Here is a 19,506-nt window from a genome sequence, read left to right on the forward strand (position 1 = left end):
GAGGAGTCCTCAGAACTCGGCTCAGAATGTTTGATATCAAGAAGGAAAGTAGGTGATTTAGGGGAAATTCCCATTGTTTCTATTCACAACAGTTTAGAGAAGCCTCGTTCAAAGAATTGCCCAATATGCCCTGTGTTTATTTGTGTATATGGATTAATTAAAGCATTGGGCATTTTTCCTTTTTCCTAATAAAGTCAGTTTAACTTTTCATACTTTGGAGCAATAGAGAAATGGAAAACTCTATGCAGCAACCATTAAAGAGAAATAAGAGTCATTTGAATTTACCACCATTTCTCTTTGATTCTGGTTCTCCTCACTACAACACGGGGCAGATAGAAGACTGAGTGAGCAAAGCAAGCAGCAAGACAAACTAAAATAATAACTTAACCGGTAAGCGGGACAGCTGCCTCCTAAAAGTTAAACTGCATCTATTCGCAGAATTTAAACACAGGCTTTGAAGCCGGACAGCCATACTTCACATGGATAATCAGAGTTAACATGTGATTGAATCATGAAAAGTTTCCTGTATCTTGGGAGGGCTGTGTGAGCTCATGAATAATGCAGCAACACAAGAGAGGCCAGGCTGCAAATACGTTTTTAAGGAAGCTGTAAAAAGTTTCTCCTGAAATTGAGCAGACCATTTCACACTCAGCAAAAATGCCAAATGGCTCTGTGCAGCAGTTCATCTCGTTCATTCCTCATAAAACCCTCATTTAGAGCTGGTTTTATTTATTTTATTTTATTTTTTAACGGACAAAGGCTTGTTTTGTTTGTTTGTTTGTTTGTTTGTTTGTTTAAATGACTGATTCATGTGAGGCCACAGCCAGGAAACAAGATACAGACATGAGGGAAGCATTATTTCTTGGTCTCTTCCTCCTTGGACAGAGTCTTGATGCTCTCTTCCTTCTTGGCCCGGAGGCGCTCCTCCCGGCAGTTTCATGCTTCCTTGGTCTTAGACCTGTGAGCCTCAGCCTAGTCACCCAGTAGCTTCTTGTGGGCCTTGTCTGCCTTCAGTTTGTGGCTGTGCTCCATGAGAATCCACTTGTTTTTTAAAACATTCCTTTTGACTGTCAGGTACAGACTGTGATACACATGATGGTCAAACTTAGAATCCCGGTATCTCCTGAGAAGCCATTGCGGGATCCTCGTCCTTTTTCATCCAGGTCACCTTCTCAGGCATTCAAGCATTGGCAGTACCCTTCCTCTTCCCTGTGCCCACATGCCTGCCTTTCTGTCTGGCCAAGATATTTTTTCTGGCAGTGAGCCCAGGAATGGACAGTCATTGGCTTCTGGATAATCAATCTATCTTTGATCACTTCCTGATCTGCTAACGGGAGTTAGCATTGGCCATTTCATTGGTCTCATTGGAGTCCAACCAGACCATCTTTTTACCACAGCAGAGAACACTAGAGGCAAGCCTCTTCTTGGGCATTTTCATGGCTGTGGATGCAGCAGTCTAGAGATGTTTTTAAAAACTTATTCCAAACACTTATTTTTTTATTTATATATCGTTATTTTATGTGCATTGATGTTTTGCCTGCATGTATGTTTGTGTGAGGGTGTCACATTTTGGAGTTACACAGTTGTGCGCTGCCATGTGGGTGCTGGTATTTGAACCTGGGTCCTCTGAGCAGCAAGTGCTCTTACCCACTGAGCCATCTCTCCAGGACGCCCACCCCTGTTCCAAACATTTCTAAAAGACACTTTATGAACTTTTTAAGAGAGAATGATGAATTGGAACCCTTGTTTAAACATGTAGCAATTCACAGAGATATGTAGCCAAGCTAGAATATGATAGAAAACACTGAGAGTAGAGAAATGGTCCTCTCCAACAGGTCATGGTGTGCGTCAATGTGAACTGATAGTTTTGTCCTTATTTGCAAGGTACCATCTGTGATTGTGGCAGGTACCGGAAAGTGGTTGGACAACTGGATATTAGTGTTGCTCGTCTTAAGACATCAATGAAATTCATCAAGAATGGTAAACATCGCCAATGCTTTGCTCTGTTTTATAACCATTAATTTGGTCTTTCACCACTATTTTCCTTAGCAAGAAATACCTTGGGTCAAGCGAAGTATCACAGTTCAAAAGCCTCTCAAAAGACTGAGTATCCTCTCAAATTCCAAGAGCTTTAATTTCACTGCACAGATTCAATCGTAGGTGTGTGGTGATTCAGTAGGAAAGAGGACTTTGCTAAAAGTAGGTGTTAATCCCACCGAATGGGAGTAAAGATCATTATTCAAATTCTTTGGTCAAATTAAGCAAGTTTTATTTTCTGTAGCACAAGGCTATCTCCCTAAATTGGGGTTTGAGAAAATAACATCAAACATAGGAAAAGGTTGGGCTTATATAACCCAGAATACTACAGGCCTAGGGGGTTTCCAAGTTTCTTTTTTTTTTTTTTTTTTGGTTGTTTTTGTTTTTTGTTGTTTTTTGTTTTTTTTTTTCTTATGTAGGAACTTAGCAGAACATTTCAAAATTATTTTTCTGAGCATCTTATCAGGGTGGAAAGCATGTGGAACATGTCAAATTCCAGAAAATGGGTCAAATCCAAGTTTTACAGAAACAGGAATGAACTAATTTTGACCTCATAATACGGTGGCTTTTAATCTTCAGGTGGTGTGAGGCTGGTCCATCAAACAGAAGGAGAAAAGAGGAGAGCTGAGCAAGCCTTGCCAGAAAAACAGACACAAACTGAAACAGAATCTCTGAAACTATCCTAGTAGCAAGGGCTACTTCCCCGAGTGCGTGGGGTAGCACATAACTGCTAACAGTAGAGCATTTGGTGATTTTCAGTACTGTGTTCCATGTTCTGAGAGCCACCTGAAGCATGAAGAATGTCCTGTCCAGCAATACAGAGAGCAGAGTAGAGTTTTCCTGACCCCCTTCCCAATAATACATTCAGTATAAGTCTTACCTGTTCTTATAAATTTTTCAGCTTGATCATTTTTCTTTCCCCTTGTCCATTTCCCCACACTAATGAATACCAAAGTCTTCAATTTAGAAAGGGCTTTATTGAGAGGGTTTTGTTGAAGAATCTGTTGCAGTGACTATGGTCGATTTCATCTAGCTGAACTTTCACATAGTGTAATACGGATGTATGTGTTGCACATTAGTAGAAGCAAACAAATACCATTGATTGCTCAGAGTCACAGTGTAATGACAGATGCCTAGGAAATACCAAAGCCGAACTAAGCAACTTAAATTGGTTATAACTTCTAGTTGGAAGTCATAATAAGATTCTCTATCTTCTGACTGGAGAGATGGCTCAGGGGTTAAGAGCTTGTACTGTTCTCTCAGAAGATCCCGGTTCAATTTGAACCACTCATGTCAGGCAGTTCACAACTACCTACAGCTCCACTTCCAGAAAAATCTGATAGCATCTTCTGATTTCCATGGACACCCTGATATACCATGCCCTATACAGAGAGAGACATACACATATAGTCATAAAATAAAAACAAATTTAAAGATAAAATTCTACATCTTACATGAATCAAACTGTCATGAACACATCACAACCAGAAGTTATAACATTTCAGCATTTACATATTTCTTAGTAAAGTTAAGTATCCCAAAATGAATACAAATCACAAAGACAGTATTGTGAGTTGAAATCATTTTCAATATCTAGTTGAATCCTGAAAATTCAGTACCAAAGTCTCCCCTATAACTGTGTGCATAATCTCAATTATTCTGTACGCCCATATTCTAAAACTCCTGAAGTAGACAAAAAAATCTTTATTATTCCCATATTGTTCCTTGAATTTGCTTGTAATAAGATTTTGGCATTTCGTAGGGTATTCTATGCATTAGGTTGAAGAGTATCAGACATAATGACTAACCTCAAGATGTTTACAGTTTAATGGAAGAAACACACAAGCATTCAGAATAGACTATGCTGAGGCTTATTAAAAGGAGATAGGAAAGGACAATGAGGACATAGAAAACCCCATGTCTACCAAGGGCCACTGGAAAAGCTTCCTATGGAAAATCTCATTATCTCTGAGATGTAAAGACCATCAGGGTCTTCCCAGGAATGAAAAGTGTGGGTGGAACAGAAAAATGCCAAGTATACCCGATTCACAAGTGGTGAGATGCTCATGTTAACTGGGCTTTTGCTACCAGGGGTGCTAGGGGACAAATACATGGGAAGCTAAGGAGGAAGGTGAGCGAGAACAAATGGTAGACTTTCATTTTGCACCCAATAAACATAAAGGCAGAGAAGAAATGTAATGAGGAACTACCTCATTATAACCTTACAAAGGCGCTCTTGAATGCTCTGAGCGCATTGAAATGTGACAGTGTTATATAGGAATTTGCTTCTTCTTGTACTGAGACACATTATGGTACTCTATCTCTCCTCCTCGCAGTTATAGCAGGGATCCGGGAAACTGAAGAGAAATTCTACTACATTGTGCAGGAGGAGAAGAACTACAGGGAATCTCTGACCCACTGCAGGATCCGAGGAGGGATGCTAGCCATGCCCAAGGATGAAGTCGTTAACACCCTTATTGCTGACTATGTCGCCAAGAGTGGTTTCTTCAGAGTGTTCATTGGGGTCAATGACCTTGAGAGGGAGGGGCAATATGTGTTCACAGATAACACTCCATTGCAGAACTACAGCAACTGGAAGGAGGAGGAACCTAGTGACCCCTCCGGCCATGAGGACTGTGTGGAGATGTTGAGCTCTGGCAGGTGGAATGACACAGAGTGTCACCTTACCATGTATTTTGTCTGTGAGTTTGTCAAGAAGAAAAAATAATTTTCCTCATGTTACACAGTCACCCTTTCCCTGGGTCTCCTAGTAGTCACTTTTATCCATCTTTGCCTTCCTAATTACATTGCTTTTGCTCAAATGCCATAAGGGCTCTGACCCCCACTATCTTCTTCTGTGTTAATTGTAACAGTTTTGTACATGCTGTTTACTTGGAACACTCTTGGAGACCTTTCTCTTGCTTCTCTATTTAACCCTCTGGCATAATGGAAGGAAGACACTAGCACTCAGAAGGGGAAGGGAGAGGTAGTTCTGAAACGATACAAGTTATAGATAGGCCTTCTGTTAAATTGTCCCCTGCTATTAATGACTCCATTTTATTTCATGAACGTGTTCCTGTGACATTCTTCACCTTCAACATAAATAATCAAGAGTGAAGGGTTCAAGCCTTCAGAAAACTCTAAAAGTGCTAAAGTGCTACTCTCTCTAGCACTTTAGCACTTTTAGAGTCCCCCCCTTCCAGCTAATACATCACTCATGGAGAAATTTTATGGGAGGCCTTTCACTCTCTGTAAATTAATGTTGATGGAGACACCCTTTCTATTATTTTGACACCACAGAGATATGTCCGGCACAGCATTTGGAATGTGCTGAGAGTCCTCATTGACTGAGTTGGCAACAGTTTACCTTGAGTTGCAGATCAAACCTCAAAGCAGCTTTAATCTGGCATTTGAAAATAAACAGTCGAACAAAATTCTAGCTTCTCTCCTTAGAAACGGATGCCCTGCTTATGGGTTGTGACACATGATTAGATTGTTTAAAATGCTGGCAAAACAGTTAATGAAACAAGAGAAAGAGATCAACAACATATGTTCTTCTTAAACCATCTGTTTATGACTTTGCCCATGACTAACTGGTGGTGAGAAGAGATTACTGGCACTGACTATGTGAATTCACCAAGACTCACAAGTCCACGTCCTACAGAATCCAGAAAGATGACATAGATGAACTGGGAGGGGTGAGGTCCCTAATTCACTAGTCACAGTCTGCTCTTTGAAGGAACCAACTACTTTGCTGCTGCTGTTGATGCCACCAAAAACCCAGAACCACTGCATTTGAACTGAAGTCAAATGGCGGGAACATTATAATTCCATATTTCCAAGTGTTGACAATTAATCAATATCTAACCTAGACTCTAAGACCTACAAATGTCTGTTAACCAAATTATGAACTTTCCATTTCCACCTCTGGGGAAAGTTCTGAAAGTTCTAATTGTGCCAAGTGTCATTAGGAAATGATGACTTCAACATCAGGTCTCCCATGAATGAGTTGTTCAGTTCAGCTCAATAGGAGACATTTGTTAAATCTTTGACATTTATCAGGTTATTAAAGTAGTTACAGAGTCTCTTTAGAGAATGTGGCATAGGGTATTTTGAAGGCCGATCAGTTTAATATAATTACAAATCAAGGCATCACGCCAAATACCAGCCAAAATCTCAGAGAATTGGAACACTCAGAAACATGTGGAGGAAAAGAAAAGGCTGAAAGAAGAGAGAGGCAGCCAAGAGCAAACCCAGCCTAGGGCGGCTCCTGTTGGATTCATGTTTACAATTGCTCTGAGTCCCTGAAGTCTGAATATTTTGAACATATGGCAAATGCTATCATTTCCATTATAAATTTATAATGTTAACAGTCATTCGCTCAGTAACTCATCTCAGTTTGGAAGACACTTCTCAGAGTAGATGACAGTTTCAAGGAATAAGATCTATCCATTTCTGCCTGGAAGAACTTCTTAAGACATTGCATCAGAACTCTATGAAAATGAATACCTTTTTCTATTTGTTTTCCAAGTGAGAGTGTCATTATATAGCCCAGGCTGTCCTTGAACTCGAAATCTTCTTGCCTTATCCTCTTGGATGCTGGGTGACAGCTATGCAATTCCGAGCCCAGCTGAAAATATACCATTCAACGTGTTCTCTTTTAGGAAAAGCTCTACACCTCCTTGCTCAAGGCAGGGATGTTTACTGCCATTTTCCAGTGAAAACACTGCAGCTGTAAGAAACAAAGATATTAACAAATTGGTGATTTGGAAGAAAAGCAAGTTCCTATCCTGGTATAAGCTGAAAGTTCCCTGGAATGCATATTTAGAAGGTAGCAAGGTCTATGTGCTGGAGTGTGGGGAGTTGAGAAATGAAGTGAACAGAATCCCTGTAGGCACTGCCTACAGAGGCTGAGATTTGTAGGGGTTATCGCTGATGAGAAGGTTGGTGGTGTGGGTTCATTCAGGGTGATACGCCTGTATCAGCACTGAGCAAAAGTTCAAACTCTAGATCTGGCCATCACAGCTGCCTGAATGTCATTGCTGACTGTGACTCTTCCTAGCCATGCTAGCCATGTTCTAGGGCTAATTTAAATGTCCTTTACCTTATCATTTTCTCTTCATAGAGAACCCTGACAGCTAAGGAGGAGTTAGAGTGAGGTATTTGGAAGAATATCAACTAGACAAGGATATGAGTGCCACAAGACTCAGACATTACTACTAACTACATGCACCATGGGTATGTGAGAGAAACAAAGAAAATTTTGAGATATATAAAATATTTTGATATATATTTACTTAAGTAAATATAAATGTACATCAGTATATCATAAATGGAAACCCTATATTTAATTACATAAAATATGAGTTCTAGAATACAAAAGTAACATCACAGGCATCTGGAGGGATATCTCAGTGGCCAACAGCCCATGGGGACTCCAGTTAAGTTCCAGAATCCACATTATGTAGTTGACACTTGTTTGTAATTCCAACTTCAAGGGATCTAACACCTGAGGTGGAAGTTTCTGGTTTCTTTAAAAATCACAATTATGTCATGTAATGTTTCCTGGAAGCTGTTTAGTGAAAGGGCATATGATGTTTTGCTGAAAACAGACACCTCAGAGGGCACGTGATGTTTAGAAAGCATATAAATGAATCCTCACAAGCAGTGAAGAGTTGCTCTCGCATTGCAACATTGTGCCATGCTCTGCTGGTCTTTGCTGGCTGTGTAACACTTTTCTAGTTTTGGCTGGTCTTTGTTTCTTGACTTTGTAGAATAAAACAAGCCAAAGACCTTCTCATGGTATTCCAGATGATTCTGGCCATTTATTGTGACTTGTGGCAATCCAGCCCAGCCTTGAAGTTTCTGCTGGAGCATGCTACTACTAGTAATTCATGTTTGATGTATGTTATTAGACGGGACTGCTGGTATACTGACAACGAAGAGTGGAATCACCCTAAAGAACTACTTCTAAACAGGTCCCCAACCCCTTTTTCCTATTAACCATCTTTCTCCTCTACCTCTTGTTCAGGGGGCTAGAATGAAGATGGACACATTTAAGAACCCTAAATAAAGTAGATTTTGATGAATCTGAGCCTACAGAAACTATTATCTGGACTCCATGGGCACCTACCCTCCCATGTGCACAGTTTTACACATAAATACACATATATGCACATAACTGTAGAAGTAAAACAAATCTTTTTTTAAAAAAATAGAAGTTTTAGTTATGCTGCTTTTAGAATATCAGGCCTTCAAACTACAGCTGAATCCTTTCATGTATGAGGGAAAATATCTCATATCAATAGGGACTGAAGACTATGTTCCATTGATCTTTTATACATAAACCTTTATATAGTATAGGGATGTGTTTCACGGTGATTCTAGCAGATGCTCATTCAGTCTGTATTTGTATGCTTTGGGTAATTTAATAAGCCATTGTGATAAAATAAAATACATTTCATCTAATTTGCACTCATTATCCTTGTTCTGTGTTTTGCTGCTTATAATTGAGAAGTCTAGCCCTGAGATCAGCTGGGGAATCAACAGTAGGCTCTGAAGGAAAGGAGATCCAGGAGAAAGAACTGTCCTTGCCATGCCAAACATTATCAAAGCAATATCCAGTACCACAACATTCTCAAATACTAAATAGTTTCCATCACAACCAATTAATCTGAATTGTGCTCATTAGACACAAGAGGCAAAGATGAAAAGTAGGGAAAATACTCAATCAACTGGGACATCTCGATCATAGACAATTTATTCAATGAGATGGAGTGAGTGTATTATACAGGATCTAACATCTAGAGAAGACACTATAAATAAATGGTTTGCAAATCCCATAGAAAGGGTTAAGGACAGGAGTCTTGTAGCAATTCGGAGAATGAAGTTGAAATTAGAGTCCATGTTCACAAAAACATAATGCTTCCATTGGGAAGTAGTTAGAATAAGCTGTGTTTAGGATAACAACACAGTCTGTTAACTTCAGCGTTGATCATCTACAATATGGTATATCTGTTACGTTTCTAGTGGTATGATGTTGAGAACTGGGAAAACAATGGAAAAGACAGCTCAGATTTCCATGCTCATGAGAAGAACTTAGTTTGGTTTCTTTGTACATCAAGTCTATGGTAATGAGGTTCAAGATTAAAGGCATTGCCAAGATTATATAAAGGCATGCTGCTTTTGTATCTGTGTTGTTTTAGCATAATCTCTCTTCTACAGTGTGCTAAAATAACTTGTCTGAAGACATTTTGTAGGAGGATTTGCATCACCCTTTCTCAAAGAGTAACACTGACACATCTGTTCAAATATATTAAGTCAACTATTTTGGCTTACTCATTTTTTTTTATGTGAACAAGAAGTCCCATGTCAATGTGTATATCCACCCACATTATTTCCTTACAAGATAGAATATATCTTTGTGTTTGTGCATGAATGAATATTGCCAAGTGGCAAATTTTTCTTGCTTTATCATTCTGCTGACCTATACCTGACAGTCAGCAAAACTCTTATTTGCCCAGACGGTCAGTTTTATAGTGAAATATGAAGAGGATAACAAAGTTATTACCTCATTTTATAGTTGATTAAACTGTGATTGTAACAAACCTTATCTATAATTTGCAGTACCTTATGGGAAACAGAAGATTCTTGTGCAGTTTAACTCTGTATCATAAGCATTGTTCTCATTATGAAACATATATATGCATGTGTGTGTGTGTGTGTGTGTGTGTGTGTGTGTACTTGTTATGCCTCCAGCAGCTGGCTGAACATAGTCACTGGTTACAGTACACTCTTTGATATATTGAGAGAATTCTAGTCCTGGAAGGAGTACTCATAACTTCAATCATGATGCGTAAAATACCCCAAAAGTCACAAAAGCATAGCCAAGACTTGAGAAAATAAAGTAACATTCATTTTCAATCCAGTAAGGTGATTGTAAATATAAAACTGAGAATCATAGTCTGCCTTGTATGACATTAGGGAATGAGATTATTTTTCTCTGGAAGGTCACAACTTTACATAGTTATTTACTGAACCAATTCACATAATGGAACTCTAGAGAAAGCTTGCTAACAGAAAGGATATATTTTAGAACTAAACACTTTCAGGACATGTTAATGTTTGACTTTTGTGACCATAACACTGTTGGGGGATGCACATCCTTCAATTATTTAAGAAATATTCTACTGGTACTTGAGTTTCCTGTATCTCTCTATTTCACATAACAGAGACTCTTGCATGCCCAAAGAAGCTTAGAAAATAAAGAAAACAGTCAATAAACACAGGGAGTGTGTTACTTTGCTCATAGGTATGACCAACTTTCTGTCCATGTAATTTATGAGAGGAAGAATTTATTTGGACTCACAGTTTGAGCCCGTGCAGTCCATTACATTAGGAAAGGTGGGATGTTGAATAGCTCACCAATAGGAGTGTGCAGCCATTGAATACATCTAATACCAGGTCGGTTGGGAGCTGAGAAAGAAAGGATCCTTGCAGGTACACATTTCCCAGTGTGTCTGCTTTAGGATCACCCAAGCTTTTGCCAGAACCCCCACTCATGCTCTGTAAGTAGCCCTAATGAACTCCAGCTCCCCAAGCTGAAGTATAGTGGAATTGAATCTTGGTTTGTGTCTGGGACTTTAGAAGGAGGAGGTAAGAGTTTGCCCAGACTCCATCACCACCACCACCTAGAACTAAAAATTCTTCTGCCAGTCAGTAAATCAAATGGAGCAGAAAAGCAGTCAAATTGCTTTTCACCTAGGTGATGTGGCTTTAGGATTACTAGCTCATTTTAGTGTAGATATAGTTGACCATACAGAAGTTTCTGAAGAACTTTCCAAGAACAGATGAAATATGGTACAGAAAAGAATCAAATTTGACAAAATCTTAAATATTTAGTTTTCCAAGACTTCTAATGCCCAGTGCATGGCTGGGGACTTCTGCTCTCTCCACTGCATGGAGTAGTTGGCCTTGCTACCTTCTTCACAACCAATAGTTTCATCTGTGTTCTTCCAGGAGTTTACAAAGGTGTCTGATAAAGAAAAAAGATTTGCTTTCTTTCCAGACAAATTATCTCCTGACAGCTGTTAAAGTACTACCAATCCAGGTTGGGTGAACCGAGATAGACTTCACTAAATTTGTGGTGAAAGAAATCCATTAGTTCAAAAGCTTACACTAAGAGAAGCCATTTTGAGTCCATAAACCTAAATGAGGAGGGACTAACTCCTAATTATCATAGCAGATGCTCTTTATTCTTTTTGGCAATCAGTACCAAGGAAAGCAGTTGTGTCAAGAGTAAAGGAACTGGGGATCTATCATCCCAACAGGTTCATGCAAAGGCTGAAAATAGTCTGATGAGAATAGTGTGACTGGTAGTGCCCAAGAGCTAATAGAAAGGAAAGCTATGATCAAAGCAAGAATGATCCAGAACCTCAAGCTCATAAATTACTCAGGAATGCAAAGAATTTGACAGTAAAACTACCAGAGACTTCAAATAGCAGGAACCAGGTAGACAATGGTTTCTGTTCACTCGGAACTGAGAGCTTGTGTGTAGAGGGCACAACCTTTGCTTTGTGAGTGATTTCACAGTATAAACATGACCTTGGTGATTTGTGGAATGAACATTGATAAAAGTCCAAGCATTTGGTATAACTCAAATTATTGAGTTTTCTAAAATGTAGGGGTTAGGGCTGTTAGCCATTTTGCAGACCCCTAGGGACATAATGCCCACCCCTGCATCAAGGACACTGGTCTTCTGAAGGAAGAGGGTCCTATACCATCTTTTTTGTATTTTCAAAGAGACTGACACAAAAAAATTATTATAACTTACGTTTCTAAAACATCTCACTATGTAGAGATGTCTATGGTTAGAAAATTCATAAGTAACATTTTCCCACTTATTTAGAAACTGCTGTGTGTGTGTGTGTCAGTCTGTCTGTCTGCCTGTCAAACACATTGGTGACAGGTTCTCTAAATGGCTTCCAGCTGGCCAATAGGCTAAGCAGGCTGGTTGTTGATCCCCAGAGACCTGCCTGTCTCTGTCTCCCTGTGGCAGAATTATTAGAATACCACCAAGCCTCGATTCTTCAGGTGAATTTTGGTGGGTGGAGGACCCAGCTGGTTTGACAGAGATGGCAGCAGTTTGACTCCGAGAACCATCTGAACAACACTGATGTGCTTGAAGAAAACGACGTCTCCAAGTCATATCTCTGTGCTCAATTGTTCTCCCCAACTATTCCACAACAGCCAAGGGCAGTCAGTTTCTGATCCACCTTTCAAAAACATCAAGATAAATTCTCTTTTACCATCATTAATGGAATGTGCCCAATAAGTCTTTGGCTCATCTCTTGCCATGCCACTTTGACACAGAAGTTATGCTATCCTTATTTCCTTTCATCTCCAATCAGCTATTGGATTATTTTTACTATATGACACATATGCTAAGAATCTTAGACCTAGATCAAAGAAGTAAGGAATGACTTAAAGTGCTGAAGAAATAAAACTCATGTGCATTTGATTAATTAATCAAGAGTGATATCTACCAAATTATACATCTAAGCTTATACATCTAAGTTTCCTATCTATTACTCATTAGGATTCACTCCTGTTGATGGTGCTCTGCAAACCCACATGAGACGAGAAGTCTACACACTATGGTAGAGAAGCCCTAGGCCATCAAGTTTCTTCTTCAAAAGACTTTGTCAGAAACAACTTATGTTACCATATAAGACTTTGATTTTCCCACTCAGCAGCCATGTCACACATAACTAAAGACCACATTCTAAGATTCATACATTTTTTTAGTGTCAACTTTGCAATCTTATATTATCTGAGCATGTGTCATAAAACCTAGATGGTTTCCACTTACATTCTTTCCTGTACTTTCCAAGTTTGGTTATAGAGTACTATAGAAACCATGAACATAGATTAAGACTTGATGGTACAGATGTGTGATTACTTAAAGAAAATATGTTGAATATAAGAAGTAGGTTGAGATCTAAGTTATTCTAAATGTTTATTCTTTCAGAGTTGAAATTTTTATCATAGCTGCCTGTCTCTCTAAATTCCTCCTAGATACACCCACCCAACTCTATGTCTTCCTTTTTAACTCTTCAAGACCAACTTGTACTGCCTAAATACTCCTGGATATGTGGACCTCAACTGGACAGTAGTTGACTTACCAGAGTCTGCACTTTTAGAAAAGACTGTCTCTCCCTCTCCTAGCAGCTAACAATTGCCAATATCTCTATGGCTAAGAGTGGGGCTGTTTGCCTAGATCCTATCTCCATGCTGGGATTTGGTCCAGCCTGTAGTTTCACAGGTTTGTGTGTATTGCTGTTATAACTTCTATGGATTTGTATTTGCAGCTGATCTGCTGCTTTCTTGAAAAAATAATGCTTCTTTGTAGTTGTCTTCTAGTTCTGGCTCTTACACTCTTTTTGGCCCCCTTTTCAGTAACGACCCCTGAGCCTTGGATGGCAGGGTACAGTATCCATTTTATCTTTATGGCTGAACATTCTGTGATTTCCTATTCTCAGCATCTTGGGCAGTTGTAGGCCACTGTGTTATTCACCATCTACTGCAGAGAAGTTTTCCAGATGAGGGTAGAGAGATGCATCAATGCTCTGTCAGGTATATGACAAGTTTAAAAAGGAAAAATGAGGCGTATTCCTTTAGTAAGACATAAGAAAAACAGCTGGAAATGTAGTAATAGATTCAAAAGTGCTCAAAGAGAAAACTGTCACTTACATTGAATGTCCCTGAAAGTTTAAGTAATCAAATGCTTAAAAGCATCTGTTGGGTTTGCCAATATCAAAATGGAGATGGAAGAAAACAGAGTAAGAATGAAGAGGGATATGCTGTAAGAAGTCAAGGAAGAATGCATGGGTAGTATTTGATGCAAGCTTGCTTGTAGAGATGAAAGGAAGGAACAAAATCAGGAATGGTGTCTGGAATGGCCCCTAGAAAACTGGGCAGTAAGTCTTTTTTCAGCTCCAAAGGTTACAGTCCAAGAGTTCAGGAGATGTCTCAATCTAAAGATAATACCTAACCCAGTTTATGAATGCCCCCATCACATGCATCTACAAATGCTAGGTCTTTTCATTGTATTTTTCCTGTACTATGGCAGTAACACTTGCAGTGTGAAGGAGGGAAACAAAATCAGTATTAGTGTTATAACTTTATAGACCGAAGAGTGATTCTCATCAATGCTACTTCAGCATACAATATTTTTCTTTTCTTATTAAGCACCGAATTCTCTTCTTTTTACATAAAGGTATTGAATTACAGTTTCTTCTTATTGTATCCAAATTTCCAGTATTCATGACCTCATGATTTGGAGCAATTATTAAGTGAAATAAGAGTTAATTGAATACAAGCTGTGACAGTTAGTTAACCAAGGAAGCTGCCATGTAACAAATGGACAAATAGTGTACAGCAAGGACACACTTTACACAGAGATTGTTCATGTCCTGGACAGATAATATACAGTGAGGATACACTTTACACACAGATTACTTATGTCCTGGGTTGGAAATAGAGAGGACACACAAGAGTTCATTGTTCTACTCAAAAGCATAAGTAGTTTTAAATTAAAATTTTCTTTAGGTGGAAATTTCTGGTAATGTCATGTGATATAGACTCACAGTGATTTGCTAAGGCAGACTCACACTGTGTTTTGCTGACACAAGACTTATAGGAGGACATGTGATGTTTGGAGAGAATATAAAGAGGAATCAAGGAACAGTAACAGGGGTTTGCATTGCTAGCTTTGCAACGCTGGTCTCCTGTCTTCACTGATCTTCACTTCCTTGAGAGAGGCATGGCAGAGAACTCTCCTGTTATAATGGCCAGTCCTGGTTACTCCCACTGACTAGTGCTAATTCAGCAGAGGCCTAGTGGTTTCTGCTAGATCGTGCCACCACTGCTGATTTGTGTTTGATATCCTGACATTACTGAACTGGACTGCAGGTATCCTGACAATGGATATTGAAATTGCCTCAAGGAACTACTTCTAAAGAGGTCCATATCGTTTTGTTTTATTTACTTTCTTTTCTCCCCCTACCTTTGGACAATGAAGTGGGAGTGGGAGGCGTTAAAGCATTTGAGAATCTTTATTAAAAGTAGATTTTTAAAAAAAAAAATCTAAGCCTTCATTTCTTATTTCCAATGCAAAATTATGAACCATACTGAGCCCAAGCATTTGAAATGATTAGAAGTGAACCAGCAGATAGGGAGGAACTACTGTGATAATCATTGTCACATGAACACAGTTCTAAGCATTTTTCATACAATTTTCATTTAATATTCAAATAACTCTCTGTGGTACATGTTGTAGGAATAGGAGTATTTTCTATTTTATATAGGAAAAACTGAGTCACAAAGTCTAAGTAATACCCTAAGGTCACCTTGTTATACCCTACAGTCACCTTTGTTATACCCTAAGATCACCCTGTTACAATCTAACGTCATCTTGCTAACATTTCAATTTCCCCATTGATCTACTGCAGTATTTGTTAACCATTGCACTATTTTGTCTCATCATACAATACTGGCATTTGCAAGGTTTTGAAATTATACTATGGCTTTCCTACTCCTGTTTCCAGCTCTTTCTAAGCCTGTTATTTGCATGTAGAGCACATCTGTTCATGGATATATCAGGGCAGAAAAAGATTGCTACTTCACGACATTTCCATCAGTCATGGGTAGGCTTGAAACTTCAGAACATTTCATCCATTTCTCAAAAGGAATAAATAGATATTTCAAGAATTCTGAAATTATTCTTTTCCCTGTCCCTCAAAAGGCAAGTAAAAATACAGCCTCATATAAAGGAATTGATTTTAATAGAGATAGAGTGTTCTGAGGGGACTTGGTTGAAAACACTTAAAGTCAGACATGATAAAGTTTCCAAAAAGAACTTGAGAGGCGACTGCTCAGACAGAAGAGGGAAGATGATGTATTGGAGTCCCCTGGGCTACAGCAATGAGATATTGAAATAGCATGTGACAGAAACAAGGAGAGCATAGGGCCCTCTTAAAGGGCATAGTGCAGGAGAGAAACATAGACTTATGGGTACACAGTGGTAAGGACATGAGGTCCTTTCTTTTGGGATTCTATACTTGATCTTAGCAGAAAGGCTGAGGACTGATCCGTTGTTCAGGATTCTAAAAACATGTACGTCCTTTACTGTAAAAATAGTATTCTAGTGTGCTTAATCCTCAAGAGACTGAAGGCTCCAGGGAAGGGGGAGGTTGGTAGGGTGGGGAAAGTGCCCTCTCAGAAGCAAAGGGGAGGAGGAATGGGATGAGGAACAATGGTGACAGGACTGAGGGGGCCAATGACTAGAAGGTAAATAAATAAAATCATTTTTAACAATTCAGAAATGAAAAATTAGTGTTCTAGAATTAAAAATGACCCTCATCAGTCTAAAATGATGCTGGTCTCCCTCTCTTACAATTGTGATGTTTATACCAGGTTATGTTAGTTCTATTTAATATATCAAGTAGCATTCAATTTATCCATGACAACAATCATTTTTTCTCTGTTAACCTCACAAAATAAAACTGTGAACTCTTAACATCTACAAAACCTACATTTTTTGTTGTATGCATATCCATTTATTGATATCAAGTTTATTTATCAGCTTGTCATTTTTTCATGGTGATAATTCACTTATTTATTGATTTTTGTGGCCTGGGGAATCAAATGTCAATATTTTCACATCCTAGGCAAGTGCTCTACCATTAAGCTGCATTACCCATTACCATCAACATAAAGTCTTGATATGGAGTACTATGCAGCTATTAAAAACAATGAATTTATGAAACTCTTAGGCAAATGGATGGATCTGGTGGATATCATCCTGAGTGAGGTAACCCAATCACAAAAGAACACACATGATATGCACTCACTGATAAGTGGATATTAGACCAGAAACACAGAATACCCAAGATACAATTTGCAAAACACATGAAACTCAAGAAGAAGGAAGACCAGAGTGTAGATACTTTGATCCTTCTTAGAAGGGAGAACAAAATACCCACGTAAGGAGTTACAGAGACAAAGTTAGGAGCTGAGACTGAAGGAGAGACCCTTCAGGGACTGGGCATCCATCCCATAAACAACCACCAAATCCAGACACTATTGCAAACATTACTCCAGCCCCTGCATGCTCTTTGGTTGGTGATTCAGTCTCTTTGAGCCCCTACAGGTTCAGGTTAGTTGACTCAGTAGGTCTTTTTGTGGTGTCCTTGACCCCTCGGGCTTGCTCAGTTCTTTCCCTAACTCTTCCACAAGACTCCCCAAGCTTTGCTGACAGGACCCTGATATAGCTGTCTCCCGTGAGTCTCTGCTAGTGCCTGGCAAATGCAGAAGTGGATGCTCACAGTTATCTATTGTGCAAAGCACAGGGTCTCCCAATGAAGGAGCTAGAGAAAGCACCCACAGAGCTCAAGGGGTTTGCAGCCCTATAAGAGGAACAACAACATGAACTAACCAGTACCCCCAGAGCTCCCTGGAACTAAGCCACCAATCAAAGAAAACACATGGTGGGACATGTGTCTCTAGCTGCATATGTAGAAGAGGATGGCCTAGTTGGCCATCAATGGGAAGAGAGCCCCCTTGGTCCTGCAAAACCTACATTTTGATGAGGGAATGTGTAGCAGGAATGGCAGGGCTGCCTCTATGTAAATACTGAGGGCAGTGCAGCTGCTGACGCGTCTCTTACTGGAGGACCTAATTGATGACTGCCTGTGACACCAGCATCCCTGCAGGAGGACCTAATTGAGGACTGCCTGAGAGAGCAAGGATTGCTGGTACAAGTAACGCCAGCCAATCAGGAACTGCTGTTTGGAATAGATACTTTCTTGGGACCAATGTGAGCATGAGTAGAGGGTATTAAAGGAATTTTCATCAATGTTCAAAGAGCTTGCTGCAGCATTTCTCACCTGCTCCCAGAGTCTGTGTCTTTGACTCTGCACCAACTTACTCCCAATCCCCAAGTGCAGGTAGGATCGGGCTGAGAGCTGTCCAGGACACAGGCAACATGAATGAATGAATGAATGAATGAATGAATGAATATGCATTCTTTATAAACTTCTCTATAAGTTCACCCTCATCATTTGCAATTTTAGATACACATTTTCAAACCTATATATCTATTAGTAATTTTCACAGAAGGTTCACCTTCCTGATTTATGCTTATTCACTTGGTGTGTTGTTGCCTCTTAGTTCAAATATGTTGCTATAAGGAAATGTCGTAAGTTATGTGGCTTATAGCCAGGCATAATAGCACAGGACTTAAATCCCAGCACTTGGGAGACAGAGGCAGGTGTACCTCTGAGTTCAAGGTCAGCTTGGTCTGTACAGTGAGTTCGAGAGCAGCCAGGGCAACACAGAGAAACTCTGTCTTGAGAAGGAACAGAAAAAAGTTATGTGGCTTATAGACAACAGATATCTAATTCTCTTATTTCTAGAGGCTGTGAAGTCCAAATGTGATGTGCTATAGATTTGTGTCTGTCAAGTGTTTATTCTGAGTTTTATGGATGATATCTTATGGTGCCACATTCATCTTCATAGAGCAAATGTCAAAATAGTGTCCAGGATATAACAAGTAATAACTTGGTGTCTATCCAACTATTTCATAAGTGGTAGAGCTGGAAATAGAATGCAAAATCACTGCTACCTATGGGTCCTATTTTGTGCAAGATGCTATCGTGCAAACTTTGAGAAACATGGCCCATATACATAAGGGAGTTCAGAAGAATCGTGAAGGTGATGTGTTTATGAAGGTCCCGAGAAGAATTTTCACTGGGTAATGAACACATTGGGAAGTCACAGCCTCTGCAGCTAGTGGTTGAAACAACTTACAGATCCTGACAGACATTCACACAAGAGTTACCTGGCAAGAACTTCCTGGGAAATCAGAAGATATTGTGCATCCAGTCAGGGAGGGAAGCCAAAAGCTCAGGAGTTGTCCTGAATCCTCTGTTCTGTTTCTGATATGTGCTGCACATTGACCAACCCAAACCAGATGCCAGAGGGCAATATGTCCATTTCTTGTATAAAATTCAGCATCTTGAGTATCTAAACAAGGTATAAAGCCAGACAGAAACAAAATCAAATGGGCAAATAAAATGCCCAAACAGAGTAAACTCCAAACATGTTTCTGAAGCCAACTGAGGATAATCTTTGCCTATGCGGAATATTCCTATAAGAATCGAGAAAAGCTAGAAAATTTGAAGACCTTGAATTTTAAAAAGCAGCAAGCAATGGAAAACTAAGATTAATACAGATAGTCCTGATGTGGCTTGGAGTTGAAAACTGGGAGGAATGATTAAAAACCTGATGTGATACAAAATGTATGAAGGCTTATTGAGTTAGGAGTTTCAATTACAAGAGACAGAAGTCCAGCTCACACAAATGGAAGCAAGAAAGAAAACAGGAGACAGGACCATGATTTGATTATGA

At 39.4% G+C, this 19,506-nt stretch overlaps 1 protein-coding gene and 1 pseudogene across 3 annotated transcripts in view; one reads left to right on the top strand and one right to left on the bottom strand.

The window, feature by feature from the left end:
• The window catches only part of Colec10 (collectin sub-family member 10), a 55,587-nt gene extending 47,071 nt beyond the window's left edge, over nt 1–8,516 (top strand). For 2 of the 3 annotated variants that reach the window (XM_011245615.1, XM_011245616.2), the window contains exons 6-7: nt 1,885–1,980; nt 4,374–8,516. In XM_011245615.1, coding sequence (XP_011243917.1) covers nt 1,885–1,980; nt 4,374–4,765 — 488 coding nt within the window. In that variant the 3' untranslated portion in view covers nt 4,766–8,516. The remainder of the gene's footprint in view (nt 1–1,884; nt 1,981–4,373) is intronic. The other variant, NM_173422.3, reaches the window with a different exon arrangement.
• Gm18152 (predicted gene, 18152) lies at nt 794–1,455 on the bottom strand (annotated as a pseudogene).
• Nucleotides 8,517–19,506: the final 10,990 nt, after the last annotated feature.

The sequence above is a fragment of the Mus musculus genome, chromosome 15 (assembly GCF_000001635.26).
Source record: "Mus musculus strain C57BL/6J chromosome 15, GRCm38.p6 C57BL/6J".
Taxonomy (NCBI): domain Eukaryota; kingdom Metazoa; phylum Chordata; class Mammalia; order Rodentia; family Muridae; genus Mus; species Mus musculus.